The sequence below is a fragment of the Chinchilla lanigera genome, unplaced genomic scaffold (genome assembly GCF_000276665.1).
Source record: "Chinchilla lanigera isolate Chin_1 unplaced genomic scaffold, ChiLan1.0 scaffold00067, whole genome shotgun sequence".
Lineage (NCBI taxonomy): Eukaryota > Metazoa > Chordata > Mammalia > Rodentia > Chinchillidae > Chinchilla > Chinchilla lanigera.
The window spans coordinates 9569987-9590311 of NW_004955468.1; the positions used below are offsets into that span (position 1 = coordinate 9569987).

General features: G+C 39.3%; 1 protein-coding gene and 1 pseudogene across 5 annotated transcripts in view; both read right to left on the reverse strand.

Moving 5' to 3' along the window:
• The window catches only part of LOC102017650 (Fc receptor-like protein 3), a 71321-nt gene that overhangs the window by 30048 nt on the left and 20948 nt on the right, over positions 1 to 20325 (reverse strand). For 2 of the 5 annotated variants that reach the window (XM_013522496.1, XM_013522495.1), the window contains exons 4-10: positions 8626 to 8755; positions 7682 to 7702; positions 6388 to 6627; positions 5663 to 5923; positions 5155 to 5433; positions 3813 to 4097; positions 3165 to 3443 (exon numbers count right to left, since the gene is read on the reverse strand). In XM_013522496.1, the coding sequence (XP_013377950.1) occupies positions 3165 to 3443; positions 3813 to 4097; positions 5155 to 5433; positions 5663 to 5923; positions 6388 to 6627; positions 7682 to 7702; positions 8626 to 8686 (1426 nt within the window). In that variant the 5' untranslated portion in view covers positions 8687 to 8755. The remainder of the gene's footprint in view (positions 1 to 3164; positions 3444 to 3812; positions 4098 to 5154; positions 5434 to 5662; positions 5924 to 6387; positions 6628 to 7681; positions 7703 to 8625; positions 8756 to 20325) is intronic. The other 3 variants (XM_005400124.2, XM_013522497.1, XM_005400128.2) reach the window with 3 other exon arrangements.
• LOC102017322 lies at positions 14223 to 17240 on the reverse strand (annotated as a pseudogene).

Here is a 20325-nt window from a genome sequence, read left to right on the forward strand (position 1 = left end):
GAAGGTAACAAATCATCAAAGAGATCATACATCATGATCAAATGGGCTTCATCTTAAGGATACAAGGATGGGTCAACTTCCACAAATCAATAAATGTAATACATCACATAAACAGAAGCAAGGATAAAAATCATATTATTATCTCAATAGCAGCAGAAAATGCCTTTGAAAAATCTAACACTCACTCATGATAAAACCCCTTAAGAAAACTGGTGTAGAAGGTACTTAATCTGATAAAAACCATTTATAACAAATAAAGGGGGCTGGGGATTTAGCTCAGCAGTTCAGCCCCTGCCTGGCAAGCACAAGGTCATGAGTTTGATTCCTACTACCAGAGAAAAATAAAACAAACAAACAAAAAAAAAAAAAACAAAAACAAATATACTGCTGACCTCATATTAAATGGGAAAAAAACTAAAAGCTTTTCCTCTAAAAGTAGGAGCATGATAAGGATATCCACGGTCATCATTCCTGGTCAATGTAGTACTCAAGACTTTAGACAGAGCAGTTAAGAAAGAGGAGGTAAAAGGAATATGTACAGGAAAGAAAGAAGTCAAACTATCCTTATTCAAAGATTACATGATCCTTTACATAAAGAATGCAAAAATTCCACCGAGAAAGACTCCTAGAATTAATAAAGAAATTCAACATTGTAGCAGGATACATTATCAGTACACAAAATTAATGGTGTCACTCCACACTAATAATGAACTCATTGAAAAAGACATCAGTAGATAATATTCATAATAGTGTCAAGAAAAATTAAATACGTAGAAATTAATCTAATGAAGGAAGTTCAAGGCCTCTATAAAGGAAACTATAGTATTCTGCAAAGAGAGTTAAAGAGAACATCAGAAAATGGGAAGATATCCCCTATTCCTGGACAGGAAGAACCAGTATTGTCAAGCAGCCACACGACCAAAACAGATATACAAAATGAATGAAATCCCAATCAAAGTGCCAACAGCATTCCTCACAGAACTAGAGAATACAATCCTAAAATTCATGTAGAATCAGAGGAGACCCAGAAGAGCAAGATCAATACTGTGTAACAAAAGCAAAGCAGAAAGCATCACAATTCCAGAGTATAAGTTATATTATGAATTATAGTGATGAAACAGCATGGTACTGGCACAAAAACAGACATGTTGATCAACGGAACCAAATAGAAGATGCAGAAACAATCTCAAGCACAGTAAGCTCTCTGATCTTTGACGGATGAGCCAAAAACATAGATTGGAGGAGAGATAGCCTCCTCCACAAATACTGCTGGAAACTGGCTATAAACATGTGAAAGACTGAATTTAGAGCCATATTTTCCAAAATGTATGAAAATAATTAAAAATGGATCAAAGACTTCACTAGAACAACAGAAACTATCTACCAAAACATAAAATATGGAAAACTTAGCTATTGCTATGGGTGGCAACTTTCTGAATAGAACCCCAATTACACAAGAAATAACATGAAGAATCAAATCGGATTATACCACATTAAAAAAAAAAACCTTTTGCATAGCACAGGAAATAACCAACAGGGTGAAGAGACAAACTACATGATAGGAAAATTTTTTGCAAGCTACTGCTCAGACTCTGACTAATATCTAGAATACAAAAAGAATTTAAAAGAATTAGGCCTCCAAAAATAAAAGACCCAATCAAAAATGGGCCTATGAAATGAATAGATATTTCTAAGAAGAAATATAAATGGCCAATAAATACATAAGAAAATGCTCATTAGAGAAATGCAAATTGAAACAATACTGAGATTCTACCTTACTCCAGAAAGAACGGCTGTCATCAACAATCAAATAATGCAAATGTTAGTGAGGCTGTGGGGGAAAAGGAACACTCCTACATTTTTATTGTAATATAAACTAATACAACTACTATGGAAATAACTAGGGAGATTCCTCAAAAGACTAAAAATAGAAATTCCACTTGATCCAGCTATTCCTCTCTAGGTATCTTTCCAAAAGAGTTAAAGACATCATATTACAATGATACCTGCTTACTTATGTGTATAGCAGAACAACTTTTAATAACTAAATTTTGGAAGCAGCCAATATACCCATCAATAGACGAATGGATAAATAAAATGTGGTACTTATACACAAAGATAAATTTGTGTCATTTGTAGAAAACTGGGTTATCTTGAGACCATAATATTAAGTGAAATAAATCAGATACACAAGGTTAAATTTCACATGATTTCTCTTATGGAGAAGTCCAAAATACACATAGTTTAAAAAGCAAAATTTAAAAAAGGATAATAGGATATAGGATATAGATCTTTGCAAATGGGAATGTATCCAGAAGGAAGGTGGGGTGGGAGTGGAGAGGGAAATTAAAACAAATAGCCTATCTGAGCAACTATTTTGACGATAACAATAATACAACAACCATTATTGATTTCCTATCATCTTATTTTCAAATTCTGTATCATGTTTATAGATTTGTATTGCTTTACTTTTGTCTTTGTTTTTGTTATTTTTTTTGGTCCCTTTCTCTTTAAAATAAAAAATATCAATAAATAAATAAAAGCAAGTAGCCTGTGCTATATACATGTGCCAATTTCCCATGATGAATTTATATATGCTAGGAACATGTACTAACACAAACAAAAAAATTTTACAGAGAAAGGCTACTATTTGATTTTTGGTAATTCTGTTTTGTTTTGTGTTGTTCTTTGGCTCAGTGCCTATTGATTCTATAGCACTTAGTAGACACTTTTAAAAATACTTTATCTAATGACCAGGAGGCCAAATAAAGATTAAGATTGGACAGAGGAAGGCATAGAAAATCATGGCAAGAAATGGTCTAGTAATTTTTTCCTGGACAAAGGAATTCAGAAATAAGCATTTCTGTTGCATGTTCCTTTGTCAGTAATTATTGAATAAACATGGGTCTAGTATTTTGGAAAGTCTCTATGCTTCTTTTAGAATGACTGAGAGGCATATATATGGTTGTTGAAGACAGTGACAAGAAATAAAAAGATGTTGTAAATTACTGAATGTGAAGTCACACGGAATAGCCCCGGTACTCCAACATAGAGGCGGAGCGTGTGAGAAGTCTGCGGGATGTCACTCCACCAAAAACCCAGCGGGGCTCTGTGAAAGACACAGCCTGACGCAAGCTCGTAAACCCGTAGCACAGCTGGCTTACCTATGACCTTCAGGCTTATTCCGGGGCTGCGCTTGGGCCCCAGGCCATTGTCAGCCTCACATGAATATTTTCCAGAGTGTTCCACAGTCAAGGAGAGGTTGAAAACTGCTCCTCCTCCAGAGGGGGCTGAGCTGCTCCCCAAGTTGACATTCTCGTGATAAAACAGGTAGAAGATGGGAGGAGATCCTCTCAGGACCTCACAGCGAAGCTCCACCACATCCCCCACCACCGCCGGGGTCCTGGGAGCCCGGATGGTGAGGACTGGGTTAGAAACTGGAACTGCAGAAGATGAAAGGGCTGTCAGAGAACATCTGAGGATTTGAAATACTCATAACCCCACTCCAGGGCCTTAAAAATAAACGCAGACTCCGAACGTTTCTGTTTCTCACTGACTACACTTTTCTCCTCTAACAATCAGAAGAAATGTCCTTAAACCCTGAAAAGTAATCCACGGTAATTTTTTTTCCCCATTACTACTCATTCCTCTCCACAAGTTGTGAAAGTGTTTTCAATTTATTTTGTCAACTCTGTGGTTGCTTGGATAGCTTTCACATCTCTGATCCTTCTCCTTAAAGATCCTCATGGCGGATGAAGATCTTAAATCTTGGCTTGCGAGTCAAGGCTGAGTAAAAGGAACCAGAAACTTACTTTTCACAGTGACTGTAATCCTATTGCTAAGGATGGGGCCGTCACTGTTGTCAGCTGTGCAGTAATATCGCCCTGCATCACGTTCCATTACTGCGGGCACCTGCAGTTCTGCCGACTGGGAACGCTGGGTCTTTCTACCCGGAATTCTAATTCCATCTCTGTGCCATGAGAAGGTAATATTCCCTGTGCCTTTTTTTACTGAGCAGGTAAGGACCAGATCCTGTCCTTCAATCAGATGCCCCCCTGTTGGCTGGATCTCCAGATTCACATTAGACACAGGGATCCCTGGAAAGATAGAAGATAACATGTAAGGGTCCTGGTAGAAAAGACTTCGATGTCAAAGAAAAATCTGGTGCTTTCGCAATAGGCTGGGGCCCAAAGTAGGGAATAAGTCATTCCTTGTGCATATTTTGTAAAGAGAAAAACATTCCTCCCCACTCTCAGGATTCGCACTCTGGAAATTTAGGCACCAGTTCCGGTATTTATCTAAAGCTAATGATGGGGCAGGGGAAATAGCTCAGTGGCATAAGTGCTTGCCTGGCAAGCATGAGGTCCTGAGTTTGATTCTCCGTACCAAAAAAAAAAAAGAGAGAGAGAGAGAGAGAGAGGCATAAACTAATGATACCAGAAGATCCATTTTGTGAACATCTATGAATCTTTGATGCAGTAACAGATCACAGAATAACAGAGAGCACAATTACTTCCAGCCTGAAGTAACTTTCCTCAGAATCCAAACTGCTCTCCTATTCTTCCAGAACTCTTCAGTCTCACCCTGGCAAGCAAAACTGTAATTGGGGTTCTATTCAGAAAGTTGCCACCCATAGCAATAGCTAAGTTTTCCATATTTTATGTTTTGGTAGATAGTTTCTGTTGGTTCTAGTGAAGTCTTTGATCCATTTTTAATTATTTTCATACATTTTGGAAAATATGGCTCTAAATTCAGTCTTTCACATGTTTATAGAATATAAACTGAATATTCTCACATTCTTCTCTGATTATTCCAGTTCATATTCATCTTCTCCTCTTTTGATTATTTTTGATATGACGTGAGGTCAAACATAGGGGTCTCTAGAGACCGCATGTTGCCATGGGAGCTTCTGATTATCCGTTGACTCATGCAACAACATATCCTGTACATCTTTGTAACTCTTAAAGGTTTGAGCCCCTTTAACTTCTCATTAACCACCATGACCTAACTTAGATGGAAGAGAATGTATTAGATCAGTTAAGCCAACACTGAGCCTACAGAGGGCAAGTCCTATCGACACCCACTGTCCTGGTTTATGTTCCACTTTCCTCTCCCCAGCCTCAACTCTGTAAGCACAGACCTTTGGACACTCACTCTGCACATGTATCTGAGACTTCAGGCTGCTTTTTGTGATCCTGGGAGTCACTGCCTGGCACCAGTAGGAACCTGAATCTTCAGTCCACATAGTAGGGATCTGGAGCTCTGGGGAGCTGCTACAGCCTGTCCCCAAGGTGTGGACATCTCTGAAGAAGCAGAATTGAAGCTGGATATGTGGCTTCTGTGGCAGGAGCTGGGTCTCGCAGGTCAGGGTCACTGGGCCACCCTCTATGGGCTGGGAGGGGTGAGCAGTCAGCACAGGCTGTGGAAACAGCTCTAGAGAGAACAAATAATCTTTAGGGTAGTGAGATACAGACTCCTGGAGACATACACCTGTGTTCTAAGCACCAACCAGCAGGAAGTAGAGGATCATCCAGGTGGGACCATCCCTGCCTATGGCTGGTCCACGAAAGAATTTTCATGAAATACCCACTAAAAAGCACTCACTCTCAATTCTCACAATTTTATTGCCCAAACTTATATCACACAGGAATTTAGCCATTACCTTGAACTTGGATCCTTAAAGGTTTTGAAGTTTCTTCCTTTGACCGTAGGAAAGCTTTCCTAGAAGCAGTACACTTATATTTATCAGGGTCCATGGAGACTGCATTTATAGTGATGTGGTCTAAATTATAACTGTCGCGAAGTTCTTGTCCATTTTTGTAGTAATTCTTTCCCATTATCTTCTGTTGTTCTTTCCCTTGACATCTCAGAATTACATCATCTCCTTCATAGACGGGGTGTGGGGCCTGGAGGATCAGCCAGTCTGCAAAGAGTGGAGAATGCTTTCAATTCACCCCTATGGTTTCTTTCTTCAGTCTCATTTCTACCCTACAAAAGAGCTACAGCCCTATACACACATGAACATCTCCTCCACCAATGTGTCCACATCCTCAGTACCACATTCTTCCTTGCCTTATGTGAAAGAACTAATTTCCAGAAAATGTCCTTGAGAAATCTTTACATGTCTTTAAACAAAAGAGGAATTGTATCCCATGCCTTTCTTCAGACATAGGCCTCTTATGTTTGGTGGCCTCTGGGATGTGGACACTTCTCTTGCTGGAGGAGGTGGACGGTGTGGGGCTGTGCTACTGCCCTACCACTGGAGTCAGCACATCACACATTGCCCATACTGTTTACACCTCTGCTTGTGTTCCCCCACATTAACCCATTCTTCAGATTCTCTGCTCAGTGGCTTGACTATTGAGATTTCCCACATCCTTTCCTCACCAGAGGAAAATTCCACATGCACAGGGTCACTGAGAGAGGATCCAGGGGTCTTGCATTGGTAATTCCCAGATGATGTAATGCTGATCATTTCAGATACTGTATCCAATAACTTGCCATTCTGCCAAAATCTGTTTCCCTTGGTTGAGGAAGGAAAACCCATGCATCTGAGAGTCACTGTTTTTCCTTTGAATGTTGTGGACCATGGAGGATCAAGCAGAAGCACAGCTTTGGGGGATACACCTAAACAGCAGATAGAAAGATAAAGGCCACTGAAGTAGAGTAGGCACAATCCATGGAGGGCCTTGCTCTGCAGCTGGGAGTTTCCAGAGCTAGCTCTCAGCCAGGACCAGCATTAGAAATGGAGCAGAAGAAACATGAAAAAGAGCCCGAGACAGAATCTGTTCTTATTTTTCCTTGGCTTAGCCTGGACATGGGCAAGCAGGTACAATAGGACTCAGGTTCTTGGTGCAGGTCAGAAAAACTCAGAAGATATGATTTGTCATTGGACAAACACTGTGAGGGCCTCAGCACATGGGCTGATTCTAAAACGCTCCTGTTGTATTCATTACAACTGAGGTAAAGGTGAACCTGGGAAGTATATACCACCAACGCAGTTTTTAGACTAGAAAACCACTCCTTGCTTAGCTACCAACATTTAATGAACAATATTTTTTTCCACTTTTATTACTTTTGAACTTTGTTTAGTAGAGAATCTAGAGGAAGGCATCTTTCTTCCACACTTCACCTACATCAGGCACAATGAATACTTAAAGGGCCTACAGCATTTAAATGAAGGATGGGCAGTGAAAGAAATCAGACTTGCTTGAGAGCTGCCACTGACTGATGGGCCTGGGAAGCTGAAGAATGACAGTGGCATGAGCTCCTTTTAAACACATATAAGGATTTTATGATAGCCTGTGCTGCTGTGCATGGGAGCTATTTCTATTTCCGCTGACAGTGGCACTAGTTTGAGCATACACAAGGAGAGGTCTTAGGGAACCAAGATCAGATCTGAGATTCACTTGGCAGCAGCCTTCTACCTCTACCCTTTCTTCTTCAAATCTTTTCTCCCTCTCTACATCTGGTTCCTTGGTAATAAGTGAGAACTGGGGACCAGGGAAGTTAGAACAGGGTCCTTTTGCCAAATAATAATGTGTTATACCAGAACAGCAACACCCCAGTGGGTGGCATGTCCCTGCTGCCCTCATTGACAAGGTTAGGACGGGACAGGCTGTGCTGGCCAAGAAGATCAGTGCTCAGAGCCTGGGCGGAACAGAGACAAAGGGGAACTTACCTGATTGTTCTGTTCCAGGAGCTGGGAAGGAACCAAGATTCAAAAATTAGCATGGAGCAGTGTGTCTCAAATCTTTCATTTAGAAGCTCTACAAGGGCTGGGGTTATAGCTCAGTGGCATAAGTGCCTGCCTGGCAAGCACAAGGTCCTGAGTTCAATTTATGGTACCAAAAATAAATAGAAGCTCTACGAGAAATTTTCCAACAAAGTAACCACAACATCCTCTTTACTTTTCCTCCTTATTCTTTGCTCCCATTCTATACCACCCAGAGCTCCTAAAAGACAAGAGAAAATTTACACTATAGATTATTTCATAACCGTATAGTAGTTTGTGTCCATCATCCTGCCTCATCTCTTTGTTATTGCATGATTAGTAACTGCATACTTAAAAATCTCTCTCTCTCTGTCTGTCTCTGTCTGTCTCTGTCTCTCACTCTCTCTCTCTCTCTTTCTCTCTCTCTCTCTCTCTCTTTCTCTCTCTCTCTCATTTTTCTCACTAGCCAAGCATTCAACACAGGATCTTCACAATGAATTACATCCCAGCCCTTTTTATATTTTATTTTATAACATCTAGCTAAATTGTCCAAGTGGGGCACAAATCATCTAAGTTTTTAAAGTTATTGCTTATCTAAAATTTATTTGGTTTGAAATTATAAGAAGAAAGAATGTAGGGACACAATTTGGCACAAATAACAGTCCAAGTTTTCCATGGGATGAGAAGCACAAAAAAAAAAATAGAAAAGCAGTGCTGAGAAGACAAGGGATCAGCTTACTCTGATGCTTGCATTTGGAGACTGGGGTAGGCTGGGGCCCCCAGGTCTGCTCATTACCCATCTCTTGCTATCAGTTCCTGCTCCCAAGGAGGACAAAGAAGCAGAACGTCAGGCTTTTCCCCTGGCTGACCAGGAACTGAGGGCACTGTACCAGATCAGCCCATCTACTCACCCAGGGTCAGCAGGAGAGGCCACAGATGTGTGAGGACCGGACATAGCTGAGGGCAGGACATGCTTGTCTCACCAAGTCAGGCTTATCTCTGTCAAAGAAGGAAGGTGGGAGGACTGTACTCAGGTAAGATCTGCAAAAATAAAAAAAGGGAAGCAGAAGAACTTAGTACCGTGTCTTCCCTTGGGTGCTGAAACTGTAAGCATGGCTGCCCCTGGAAGTATAACTCAGCCCTGCTGCTGTGCACTTTCCGATGTTGAGCGTCATCTTCTAACAGTTCCAGTCCCTCAGAAGAAACATCTTCAAGGCTGGGCCTCACTGAGTTCTCTGAAAATGTCAAGCTGTAGATTTGCTCATATTCAAATAATTTGCTTCTCGTTTTTTCAAATGGAAATCCCCCTTTTTAAACTCAAATACACACGTCTCTGGTTGCCACATGCTCCATTAATGCAGAATTTTGCTGTAATTTTTGGTGTGAGTCACACATAGCCAGGTGTCATGGCAGGTGCAAAGCCTTTTCCACTTTTATATAAGTTGATATAAAGGTCATGAATGGGAAAATAATAGAAATTTTCAGGTAGCAAGAAAGCTGCCTCTAAGTTCCACCCAGATCTGTGCAAATTAGGAGGTAAATAAATAAGCATGCAAATAGGAAAAACTCTATTTTAAAAGTAGCAACTATTTTTAGAAATACCTTCTCTCATCTTGCAATCAAGGAAATTCCACCCGATTATTTTCCAGTGAATATCCTATGTGGTTTTTCTCACAGTGTTTATCAGAACTAATAATTATTTTCTCTGTGTTCTTGCTTTTTTTGCATGTCTTCCCCTCCATTAACATTTAAGTGCCCGTGTTTCTCTTATCTAATATCGCATCCCTTGAGCCTCTCACAGTGCTTTCTTTCAAGCAGACATCTTGTAAATATATTTGGAGGGATTGTTGGATGGGCTATGAGGAAGCCTGGGCTGGTGTTTATTGTCCTTTTTCTTCACTATCAGTCCTCTAAGGAGTCTTTGTAAATATTTCTTCTAGTTATTCTTCTCCTTCAGGAAATTTTAATATCACAGATGTGCGTGTATTTGTGTGCTGTATGTATATTTGCATTGTACACATAGAAAGAGTAAGGACTATGTACCTTCCCACTGACTAACTTTTGCCTCCTCTGTGGTGATGTCACCACTGTTGGAATACATGATCTTGACACAGAGAGAGAACCTTCGCAGCAATGCAAATGCCAGGACAGAGAGTTGTGAACATTCAGGACATCTTTACAACCAGGGGGAAGATTGTTGCAGCAAATGACTCATCTCTGTGATTGTGTAATTTCTTTTTCTACTCTGAGACTGTGGGATCACATGCAGTCTGGAGAGCGTCTGGCTTGTTCTCCGCTGTGTTTCAGATGCCTGTTACATACTAATTTCTTGGTACGTATGTGCTGAATGAGTGAACAGTTAATGAACAGTAAATAGCAGGATAGCAACAGAAGGGGATCAGTTGTATATAAGAAAGATTTTCCTCCAATATCCTGGCAAAAGATACTGGTTGCATTTGTTTATTTAAATGAAATTAAACTATTAAAATTGTACCAGTTCATTTGCAGTGCAGAGTCACTGTCAGCTGCAGAGTAGGAGTGTTACTTCTGACCTCTCAGTTTGGTCTAGATTTTCTTCTCATGTGTGTCAGTGGTACTTTAATTCCTTTGCCACAGAGTTCACTGCAGTAAGTATAAATATCTTTAAGGAAAGAAATGTCTCAGACTCACTTGTGATTTCTCTACAGCCCCATCAACAAAATCTGGGCTCAGCTGCATATGGAGAGCTTGGAGATGTAAGGTGTCAAAATAGACTAATTCTGCGCATGATGCAAATTTATTTCTTGGTAAAAGGTGAAGATGTTGCTAATGACTACTAACAGTTGTTTCCTGTGGTTGGAAAGAGATGTTCAGAAGCAGCGTTTTCAATGTTATTATTCATGTAGGGCCAAAAGTACTGTAGTTTATACCTCCTTGTAAGGCACCAACTATGCCTTTCGTTTCCATTATAATTTCAGCAGTAATGCCTGACAGTCCATGTAGGGTTGCCAAATAAAATATAAGGTGCCCGGTTAAGTTTTAAATTTAGATAAAAATGATAATTTTTATTATAATTATGTCTCAGACAATATTTGCAATCTAGCCTTACCCTCTTTTCTTGATGTTTTGAAACAAGGTAGTTCAGGCTGGCCTTGAAGTCACTGTGTAGCCCAAGTTGGCCTCAAACAGCAATCTTCATATTTTTAATTACTATTTTTTTTTATTTTAAAGAGTAAGAGAAGGATAACAATAATGGAGGGGGGGCTTACCAAATTACAGACAAAGTGGTAGGAAATTATCAATGGTTATTGTTTTACATATTGTTATCTACAAGATAGTTTCTCAGGAAAACAAATAGACAAATATAGTGAGTTACAGACAAAAGAGGTAGGAGATTATCAATAGTTGTTGTACTCTACTTAGGTATCTTCGAAAGAAAATAAATAGAACTATACATGAGTGGCCTATTGAATAATCATTAACTATTCTCAATGGTTGTTGTAGGAAACACATAATAATAAACATGCATCCATTTATGAAATAGGATAGGAACAATACAAACATTACAGAGTTATGGATAGATTAGTAGGAAAATATCAATGACTGCTGTAATACATGTTGGTATCTTAGAAGTGGTTTCTCAGGAAAACAGAGATACACAAGAAGGATCTGACAAGTAGTTACAGCCTAAGGGTTGTCAAAAATCAAGTGAGCCGTCTGGGGCCAAAGCCATTTTTTGTAGCGTTTTCTCTCCAGCCTCCCATTGCATTGAGACCCCACAACCAGTTAGTGTCCTCTCCCCAACTGTCAGCACAGGCAGAAGGAATCCTGCTGCAGACTTCTCCAGAGCTCCACCACAGCCTGTACTGTCAGGGGAAGAATGGCTTCCAATGAGTCTCTGCAGGTATTGTGCAAGGTCCTCCTGGTTTACAGCTTCTGAGCAGCTCTCGAGAACCCAGTCCACTGGACCTCTGACTCCATGGGCTTAGTCTGCATTCTCATGTTCTCCGAGTCCTTGTTCAGCAGCTGCTTCTCTGCTGACTCTAGACCTTTCTGGTTCTCAATGGCAGGAGCAAGAGTGGCCCATTGTATAGCATGTATTCCCAGGGGGTTTTCTATATGTTTGTGATATATAACACATTCATCATGGTGAATTGGTACATATATATATATTGCGTCTTAATCCTTTTTAATATTTGGCATATACGTACACTAAAAATGTTGTCATTTGTTTACCTGAAATTCAAATATAACCAGGAGTCCTGTATTTTTATTTGTTACATCCAATACCCATACCTGAATAGAGTCACTTTTAATTTGTGTGAATATATTAATGAATGATTTTTGTGGGAAGGACACTGGTTTCCTTGGATGTGCATGCAGCTCCAACTTTCTCTATACCTCCTTAACTTATTCTAAACTGGGAGGTAGAAAGTGCCTTATTTGCTCTGTAAATTTTGGAGAATAAATAAAGCATGCTCCACTTAGCTCTAAGCTCTTCCTTCCCCTTGGACACCAACCTGGTAATAGACAGGTCTGTTGATGAGAACTTCTGCTGCACTGGGGAAAGTCTACAGTTAGGGAGCAAGTTCCTAGAGACACAAGCAGTTGGGATATGGACTTAGATATAAGAGAAATGAATATAAAGAAACAAATATATGGGAGCCATGTGATATATGGAGAGATTGTTAGTGGGACCAGGCTGTCTGGCTCTCAGCCTTAGATTTCCATAGAGGAAAAGGGCATTTGGTAGACTGGAGAGACTAAGACCAGGCTAACTTGTATTTATTTTTCTTTTTTTCCTGAGGATATTTATTTCATAAATGTAATTACTTTTCTAAAACATATTAGAGTAGAAAACATGTTTTTCTGATCAACTTATACATAGAAAGTACCACTAGGTAAAACTCAAAGTGTACAATAGGTGATAGGAAAGGGAAAGAAATTGCTCAAAGGAAGGAATGACTGGGATGAGGGAAAGAAGAAAAAAAGAAAGAAGGAAGGCAAAATGTAAATATATATATGAACAGCTGCGATAACTGTGTTGCTGATGTCTGATAGTGTACTGAAATGAACAGTTAATGTTTACAATTTTTTATGTCCTGATCGATTTTGGACGCTATGTCTGGTAATCTAAGCAACTGATTTGAAGGTAACAATATGCAATGGAATTACAATGGTGAATTCTTACCATCTTCTCTGGTGTAACTCTGTATTATCTCTAATGTTTTATCTAATAATTATTTTCTCATTCTCTTTAATGGTTTGAGCAATCTTCCATTCTTACATCTGGTAATCTGAGCAATGCAGTTGAGGACAGCGATATGTAATGTAACAACCACTGTTAATTCCTATTATTTTGTCTTGAAACCCTGTATCACTTTAAATGTTCTTGCTTTGACTTGTTTAGTTTGTGATACTGGTATTCTGCTACTGTTCTATTTTTTGTTTGTTTGTTTCTCATTTGCTACTCTCTTTAAAATAAATTTTAAAAAAATACCAATATAGTAATAAAAATACTGAAAATACATGAAAAGCACCAGAACATTAGAGAAATTACACTGGCAACAATTCTAGTAATATATTTTTTTGTAATTGCACAATACAGTGCTATTAAATCCAGTCAAAATTAGTGGCAAGATATAAAAACAGTTATGGTATTATGAAATTTGAGGCTAGGCTTAACAGCAACTGCATTTTTAAGCTACTTGCAGATCAAGCTAATGATATTTCATTAATGTTTTTATGAAAAAATCTATTAATTTTCATTCCCATGTGAAAGCTAAAATCAGAATCTAAATGAAAGTCCTTGGTAATCTGGTCATGAACACGTAATGGCATGAGAAAAAGAAAATTACCAAAAACAGAATATCCAAAATAATAATCATGCAACTGTAATTAGAACCAAATAATGACATATAAAATCAAATGTAAATATACATGATTAATCAAGACAAATACAAAAGCTTAGGTGCTTTTGACTTTATAGTTCATTTTTGGTAATTTTTAGTCATGTTTCATAGACACACAAACGTTAACAAGATAGCTTACTAAATTCAACTGATCAGACATAGGTATTTTAGTGAGTCAATACAATTTTCATACGAAACATTAAAGGGACACCGATAGGACAGTACAGTTCCAATCATGGCTAATTATTTCCTCATTAATTTGCTGAGGAACAAAAAACATGTACTAATACTTTGGGATTAGATTAAGGCCAAAAGTCTACCATTAAGGGGAAGTTGTTTTGCATACACAAAGGGAGATACTGTGCACAGGACTTAGGGAGCACTGCAGTCCATTTCACATCCAGAGGTGGAAAACTGAAACCGAAAAGCCCAAATCAAGACAAAGGGCCACACCGGTGTCCTTTTAACGTTTATTTCCTAGGCCAGTTTTGAAGGAACTCTCATATCATTCTTCATAACTCAGTTTGGGGAACCAACATCTTCAAAATGAAAGTGGATAACACTACACTTCATAGTAATAATAAACCTCCAAACATGGCTCAGGTGAAACTCAAAATTTATTTTACAGGAAGACTATTTTTTCTTTCATATAAAGTCGACACACAAGTTAACCAAAAAAGATCGAAACTGGCCATATGAATAAGAAAACAAACTATAATTTCATTAGCCTGTGCTTCTGCCAACTCTTTCTTTTCAGGAATTTAGAAACCATACCAGGGGGCATTACTGTACCAAAGAGATTATCAAGTCAGTCAGTTAGCTCCGGGATGAAGGTTTTACAGCCCACTTTGCGTAACATTTTTTATTCTCTGAGCGAAGACTTGACACTTGAACTTCTATACTTTTTTATTTCTCTTTCCATCATTATGAGATAATTCAGTCTTTTGTGAGCTTCCTACTTATGGCTGATTTTAACAAGGAACATTTTGAATCATAAATTATAATGCTTAGAATATCAAAGAACTAGCTCTTCAAAGAAAAGTGCCATCTGACACTTTTCATCAAGAAATGAGGGGGAAGATGGTGCAATCTGTAGTCCACAGAGACTCCTGTGACCTGGAAGGAATGAGGAACGACAAAGCCTTTGTAATCAATTAGGCAAAAGGTTCAGTATCCAGCCATAGTGCACAATGTGAAGCTGACAGAGATGGCCAGAAAGGGAGACTGGAGAGACTCCACAGAATTCAGAGAAAATCCAACCACACTTCATTTTCCAAATTCTACCAAAATGAGTGTTCGTAGAAAAGCCCGGGAGTTATAACAGGCAGGCTGCTAAGGAACTCTGAGAAACAAAGGCTAAGGTGGCTTGGCATGGAAAGGTTTACAGTTCAAAAGAATACTGCCTACCATCTGGAATTAAGTTTCAAAATTTTACAAAGTCAAGATTACATAAATTACTCTGCTTCAGTATGTTTTCTTTCTCAATATACATGTTCTTTTATTTACATAATAGAGAAAAGCTAGTAGGTCAGCTCAGCTATAATAACTCTGTCATAAAAAAGCAGATTACATTTTTTTGGCTGCACCAAAGCATGTTGTTACTTATTTTTCCATTGAGGTAATGTATTTACACAGTGAAACTTAAGTTTTGGGGGGCAGTTTTGGGGACCAGATGCAGGGCCTTGTGCACACTAAGAAAGTGCTCTACCGTTGAGCCACATCCCCAGTACAAAACTTAAGCTTTAAAAGCATTTAAATCAAAGGGAAAAATAAATTATATTTAAGCTATTAATTGACACCTTTACTTACTTTCCAAACTAGATATAATCTCTAATAATGAATTTCTCCAGCGTTTCTTTATTTAAGCGGTTTATTTTTGAAGACAGGTATATGTTGTACTCTTCACGTGCTACATATTTCCTTTCAGGAAGCACAGATATGCAATGTGTTTAGTAGCTTGAGAGAGACGTCTTGAGTTTGTTACTTTTCCCTAACAACAGAGGAAGGAGTTAGGTTTGTGTCCAGCACGGCTTCTTTAATTGTACAATGAATAAAAGAAGGTGACAACTAATGCAAGCAAGAGCACTGTTGAAGCAAGTAACAGTTGCTGCAACCAGATACAATGCTGAAGGTGGGCTTCAAGCTTCCTGTTGCTTTCTAGTAAATGACTGAGTTGTAGGTATACATCCTTACCGGTTTTATCTGACATATTAAGAACATTGTCTTTCAACGTCAGAGTGTTTGGTTTTACTGCTCTCAACTGTACAGCATCTTAACCTATGCTCCATCAGTTTTTTCTGGGAACTTCCTTCCAAAACTGAGTCAGTTCTTCTGGTCCTGTACCTGATGACTGCTCCATTTCTGCAGCCATGATCAGAAACCGGTCTTGGGCAGAAACTGTTAAACCCCAGTGGGGAGACACAACTACATCAACTGAGGCACCCAGGTCACAGCTGCTGTTGCTTGACTTAACTCTATATTTTTCTGGAGCAGTCGTTTTCACCTTATATGCTACTACATTTTTAGTTACCTTTGCTAATACTGTTAAGGTTTTCTTCTCTCCAGATTTGGTACTTCCAAAATATAATTCTTCTGCTGGGCTGATATGTAATAAGGGTCCTTTACACACACTCAATGGTTTCTTGAAAGCTTTATTTTTTGAGTCAACTTTCTCATTTTCTTCTGCTTTTGAAGTCAATTCAGTTGAGTTAAGCATTTTTGGAGGAATTGTTTGTTCCTCATTGGAAACTGTCTCCAAGTTTTCTTTACCATCACTTTCCATGTTCTCTCTACTCAATGCCTCATCCTCACTGGCAACAGGCCCATTCTCACACAGTGGCATCTGGAAGTCATCATCAATCAGGGCTGGTAGCTGTACTTGAATGGGTCAGTTCCACCCATGTGTGGAGGCAGGTATTCTACACTGACATAGTCCTGGATTTCATTTTTACTTGCAAACTTCAATAAACTCACTGCTTCTGGGCTAAGCCAGCCTTTTACAACTCTGAAAGCAGCATTCATTATCCAAGGCATATCAAAGGTCACCATTTCTGAGAGGTATTTAGGGTAATAAACCCTAAAGCAGTTGGTGATAAAGCGTACAAAGTCCATGTCTATGTTATTCAGTACAGTTTCAGATAGGTCAAACATCATCGTGATAGGTTTTCCCATTTTCTCTCTTGGCATAACATTCCAACCAAAAACCTATAAGTTTCTTTTTGTCCATTATGGTTTTCTGGTCTTTTACATGATATTTCACCCTGGCCCAGAACAATTTGTTTCCTTCTTTGTCATAACCATGGAGGTAAATACTACCAAGTTCTAATAACCACCTTGGAATGGAGGATTCATTAAGGTCATTGAAGAAAAACTCCTTCCTCCACTGAAAACTCTCATCAGTCATCTTCACTGCTTCATCCACAGCATTATATCTCCAATGTAAGTAACTTTCAACCCAGTTATCATCTTCTTGTAGCCTTTCAACATCAAGTGGATCATATTTGTCTGACTTATCTGACTCATAGTCAGCTTCAAACCTCCGCTGGATCTCACAGATGAGCTTGGCTTTATTCTGAGCATAATTCTCGGCCATGATCATGGTCTTGAACTTGATTACAGTAGGTGAAACCATTGGCCCCTCCACTGCAGCCAGAGTTAGGCTAACTTTCACATTTAATTACTGAGCCTGTGCAAGAAGAGGCTTGTGGCTTCAAGGCCCATGGCTTTGTGACTTCACAGGGTAGCATCAGCTGATGGTAGTTTTGTTCACAGACCAATGGCTGTTTCTATAAAGGTAGCGCTGAGCTGGGGCTGGGCCCATAGACAGCATTAAACATAAGGCGCAGGGACCTCCTGACGGGCCTTTAGAAAGCTGTGAAGGCCTTTGTAAGCAGGGACAGATGAGGCAGTGGTCAGCCTCTAGACAGCTGGTGCTTGAATGGCTGCAAGGGCTACCTCACCACAGAAATGTGGGAGCTGGAGGGTATCTCAACAAAGCTCTGAGTTACTTTTCCTAGGTCATCAGACCTGAACCAGACAGTTAGCAAAAGTAGAACTCTATAACTTCTGTAGGCTCTAGTGACTGAGGTACTATTGTTGGCTGGACTGCTTTTGGTGTACTACAAAGTGACAAGAAGGACCAAGTTCCAGATTGCAGTGGCCAAGCCCCCAAAAGGCTGCCTACATTATTCGCTCCAAATTCTACCCTGCATTCAGGCCCATGGGGCAAACTGATCTTGTGCGATGTTCTCTGGGTTCAAGGGCAGAAGACACTTAAAGAATTCCTGAGGAACTCAAGATAGTATACTTATTGTAGGCAGCCATGCTTGTCCTTCCTCTATCATACAGGAAAATGAATGATAAATCTATGGGACTAAAAAGGAATAAACATCAGGTTCTTTGGGTCACATCTAGGAAGAATTTGTGTGACCTTTAGGGCAGGGATCCCAAGTTTTTTTGGCACCAGGGACTAGTTTTGTGGAAGACAATTTTTCAGGGACTGGGGTGATTTTTTTTTAGGTTTCTTTTCTTCATTAGTATATGTTTGCAATACATAATGATTCCATTCCTCAGCACTAGCATCACCACCTCAGCTCCACCTCAGATCATCAGGCATTAGCTTTTTCATTGAGAATGCTAGTTCTCAGGTGCAGTTCAAGGTAGGATTCAAGTTCCTATGAGAATTTAATACCACCAATGAGTGCAGCTGTAAGTACAGAGAAAGCTTCACTCCCTTGCCTGATGCTTACATCTTGCTGTGCTGCCAGATTCCAACAGGTCATGGAGTAGTACCAGTATGTGCACCCAGGGTTTGGGGATCTCTGACTTAAGAGATCCCTTACTAAACTCAGATCTGAGATGTCAGAAGTACTTCAAAGAGGAAGTAAATATAAAGAAGTGTTGAATAGAGTCAATGGAAAAGACACAAATAAATGACTTCCACCTATCTCCCAAAGAGTAGAGGATGGTGGCTGTCAACATTAACGTTGTATAAGGAGGTGTGTCACAATTCAGTTCAAGTTCAAAGTCCTCAGTCAGCTGGCATCAATCTGTTGAAGCCTCACTAAGAATTTAACATTCAGTCTCTGTTATTGTCTGCAGAAACAGTAATAGCTGAAACAACCTTAGCTCCATCCAGACATGGAACACTTACTAGTTGAGATTAACCAATAAGAAATCCAGGGCCACAGGCAGGCAAGGTAGTGCACACCTGTAATCTCAGCACTCAGGAGGCTGAGGCAGCAGGATCACTGCCTGCCTGGAATACAAAGTGAGTTCAAGGCCAGCCTGAGCTGCATAGTGAAATCCTGTCTCACAAAGACAACAGAAAGAAAGAAGGAAAGAAAGAAAGAAAGAAAGAAAGAAAGAAAGAAAGAAAGAAAGAAAGAAAGAAAGAAAGAAAGAAAAAGAAAAAGAAAAAGAAAAAAAGAAAAGAAAGAAAAGAAAAGAAAAGAGAAAAGAAAGGAAAGAAAAAAAAAGAAAAGGAAAGAAAAGAAAAGAAAAAGAGAAAGAGAAAGAGAAAACGAAATCCAGGGCCAGGGTTATTTTGATTTCTTTTCATTTTTAACTCTGGTTAAGAGGGAAACTTAAAGACTTTAATTTATTTGGATTTTAATGTGTTTAGAATTTTTTTTAACAAGGCGATTCAATCTTTGAACCTCAATTTCTTCCTAGGGATTTTAAGACGAGAAGGAGTTTGAAGTAAAAATTTCAACATTGTCATTTTACTATTGGAGGATCTTATGTTATTGTTTACTGTTAGAGGATCTTGTGCTTTTGTTTAATCTCACTAGAAAAACTGAACTAATCAAATTATACCTAAAATTGGGAATCAGAATAATTATAGCAAATTTTCATCCTTGGATCCCAAATGATATTGGTGTTACAATAATTAACATACTCACTTTCCTCTTTTCTCCCTTTATTTATTCTATTCCTTTCCTCTCCCATTTTGATTCACAAAGCTAATAATGATGCTCTGCCTTAGGGTCCATAATTCCTGGAGAGTCAAAATGGTGAAGCAAATATATCTGACTTTAGTCCTACGTGTAATGAGCATGTAATGTTTAGATGAAAAACTCTGAACTGACCCAGGTAAGTGAGGTTGGGTCTATTTTATTGTCCACAGTCTGGAGGCATTTGACCCCTTTGTACAGCGGTAGAATTCATTGCAGGTCAAGCACCTCCTGAAAATTGCTGAAACCTTTAGGAATAGATGAGGTTGCCCAGGACATTGTCCAGTGTAGGAGAGAAGAAATCCTGGGACGGAGCCCCATGGGGGTGAATATTTAAGCAGCACTAATGATGGAAAAGGGGAGGGTGTGGAGAGGGGAAGTGCCACGGACGCCTCCTCCAACTTCCACAGCTGCTCCCTTGCCCTATTTGCACCTTTCCAAATTTCAGATTAGACTCTGACTTCACCTTCTGTTTTTCATAGAAAATAGAAGAATCCGATGGCAACTCACTCAGTCTCATACGATCATCTACTCCTGCCAACCAGTACTGTCAACGGAAAGGGAATTTCCTCCTCTAAGACTAGTGTGACCCCCTGACATGTGGATCTCAAGTCCACCTGCCTCTGCACAGGCTGAATTGTTGACTCTTTTTCTCACTCTCATCTTCAGGTGTTTCCTTTCCACTGCTTTTAACTGTCAGCATTCAGATATGCATGCTTCTGCTTTCAAAACAAACACTGTCTTTCTAACCTGAGCATACCTGAAG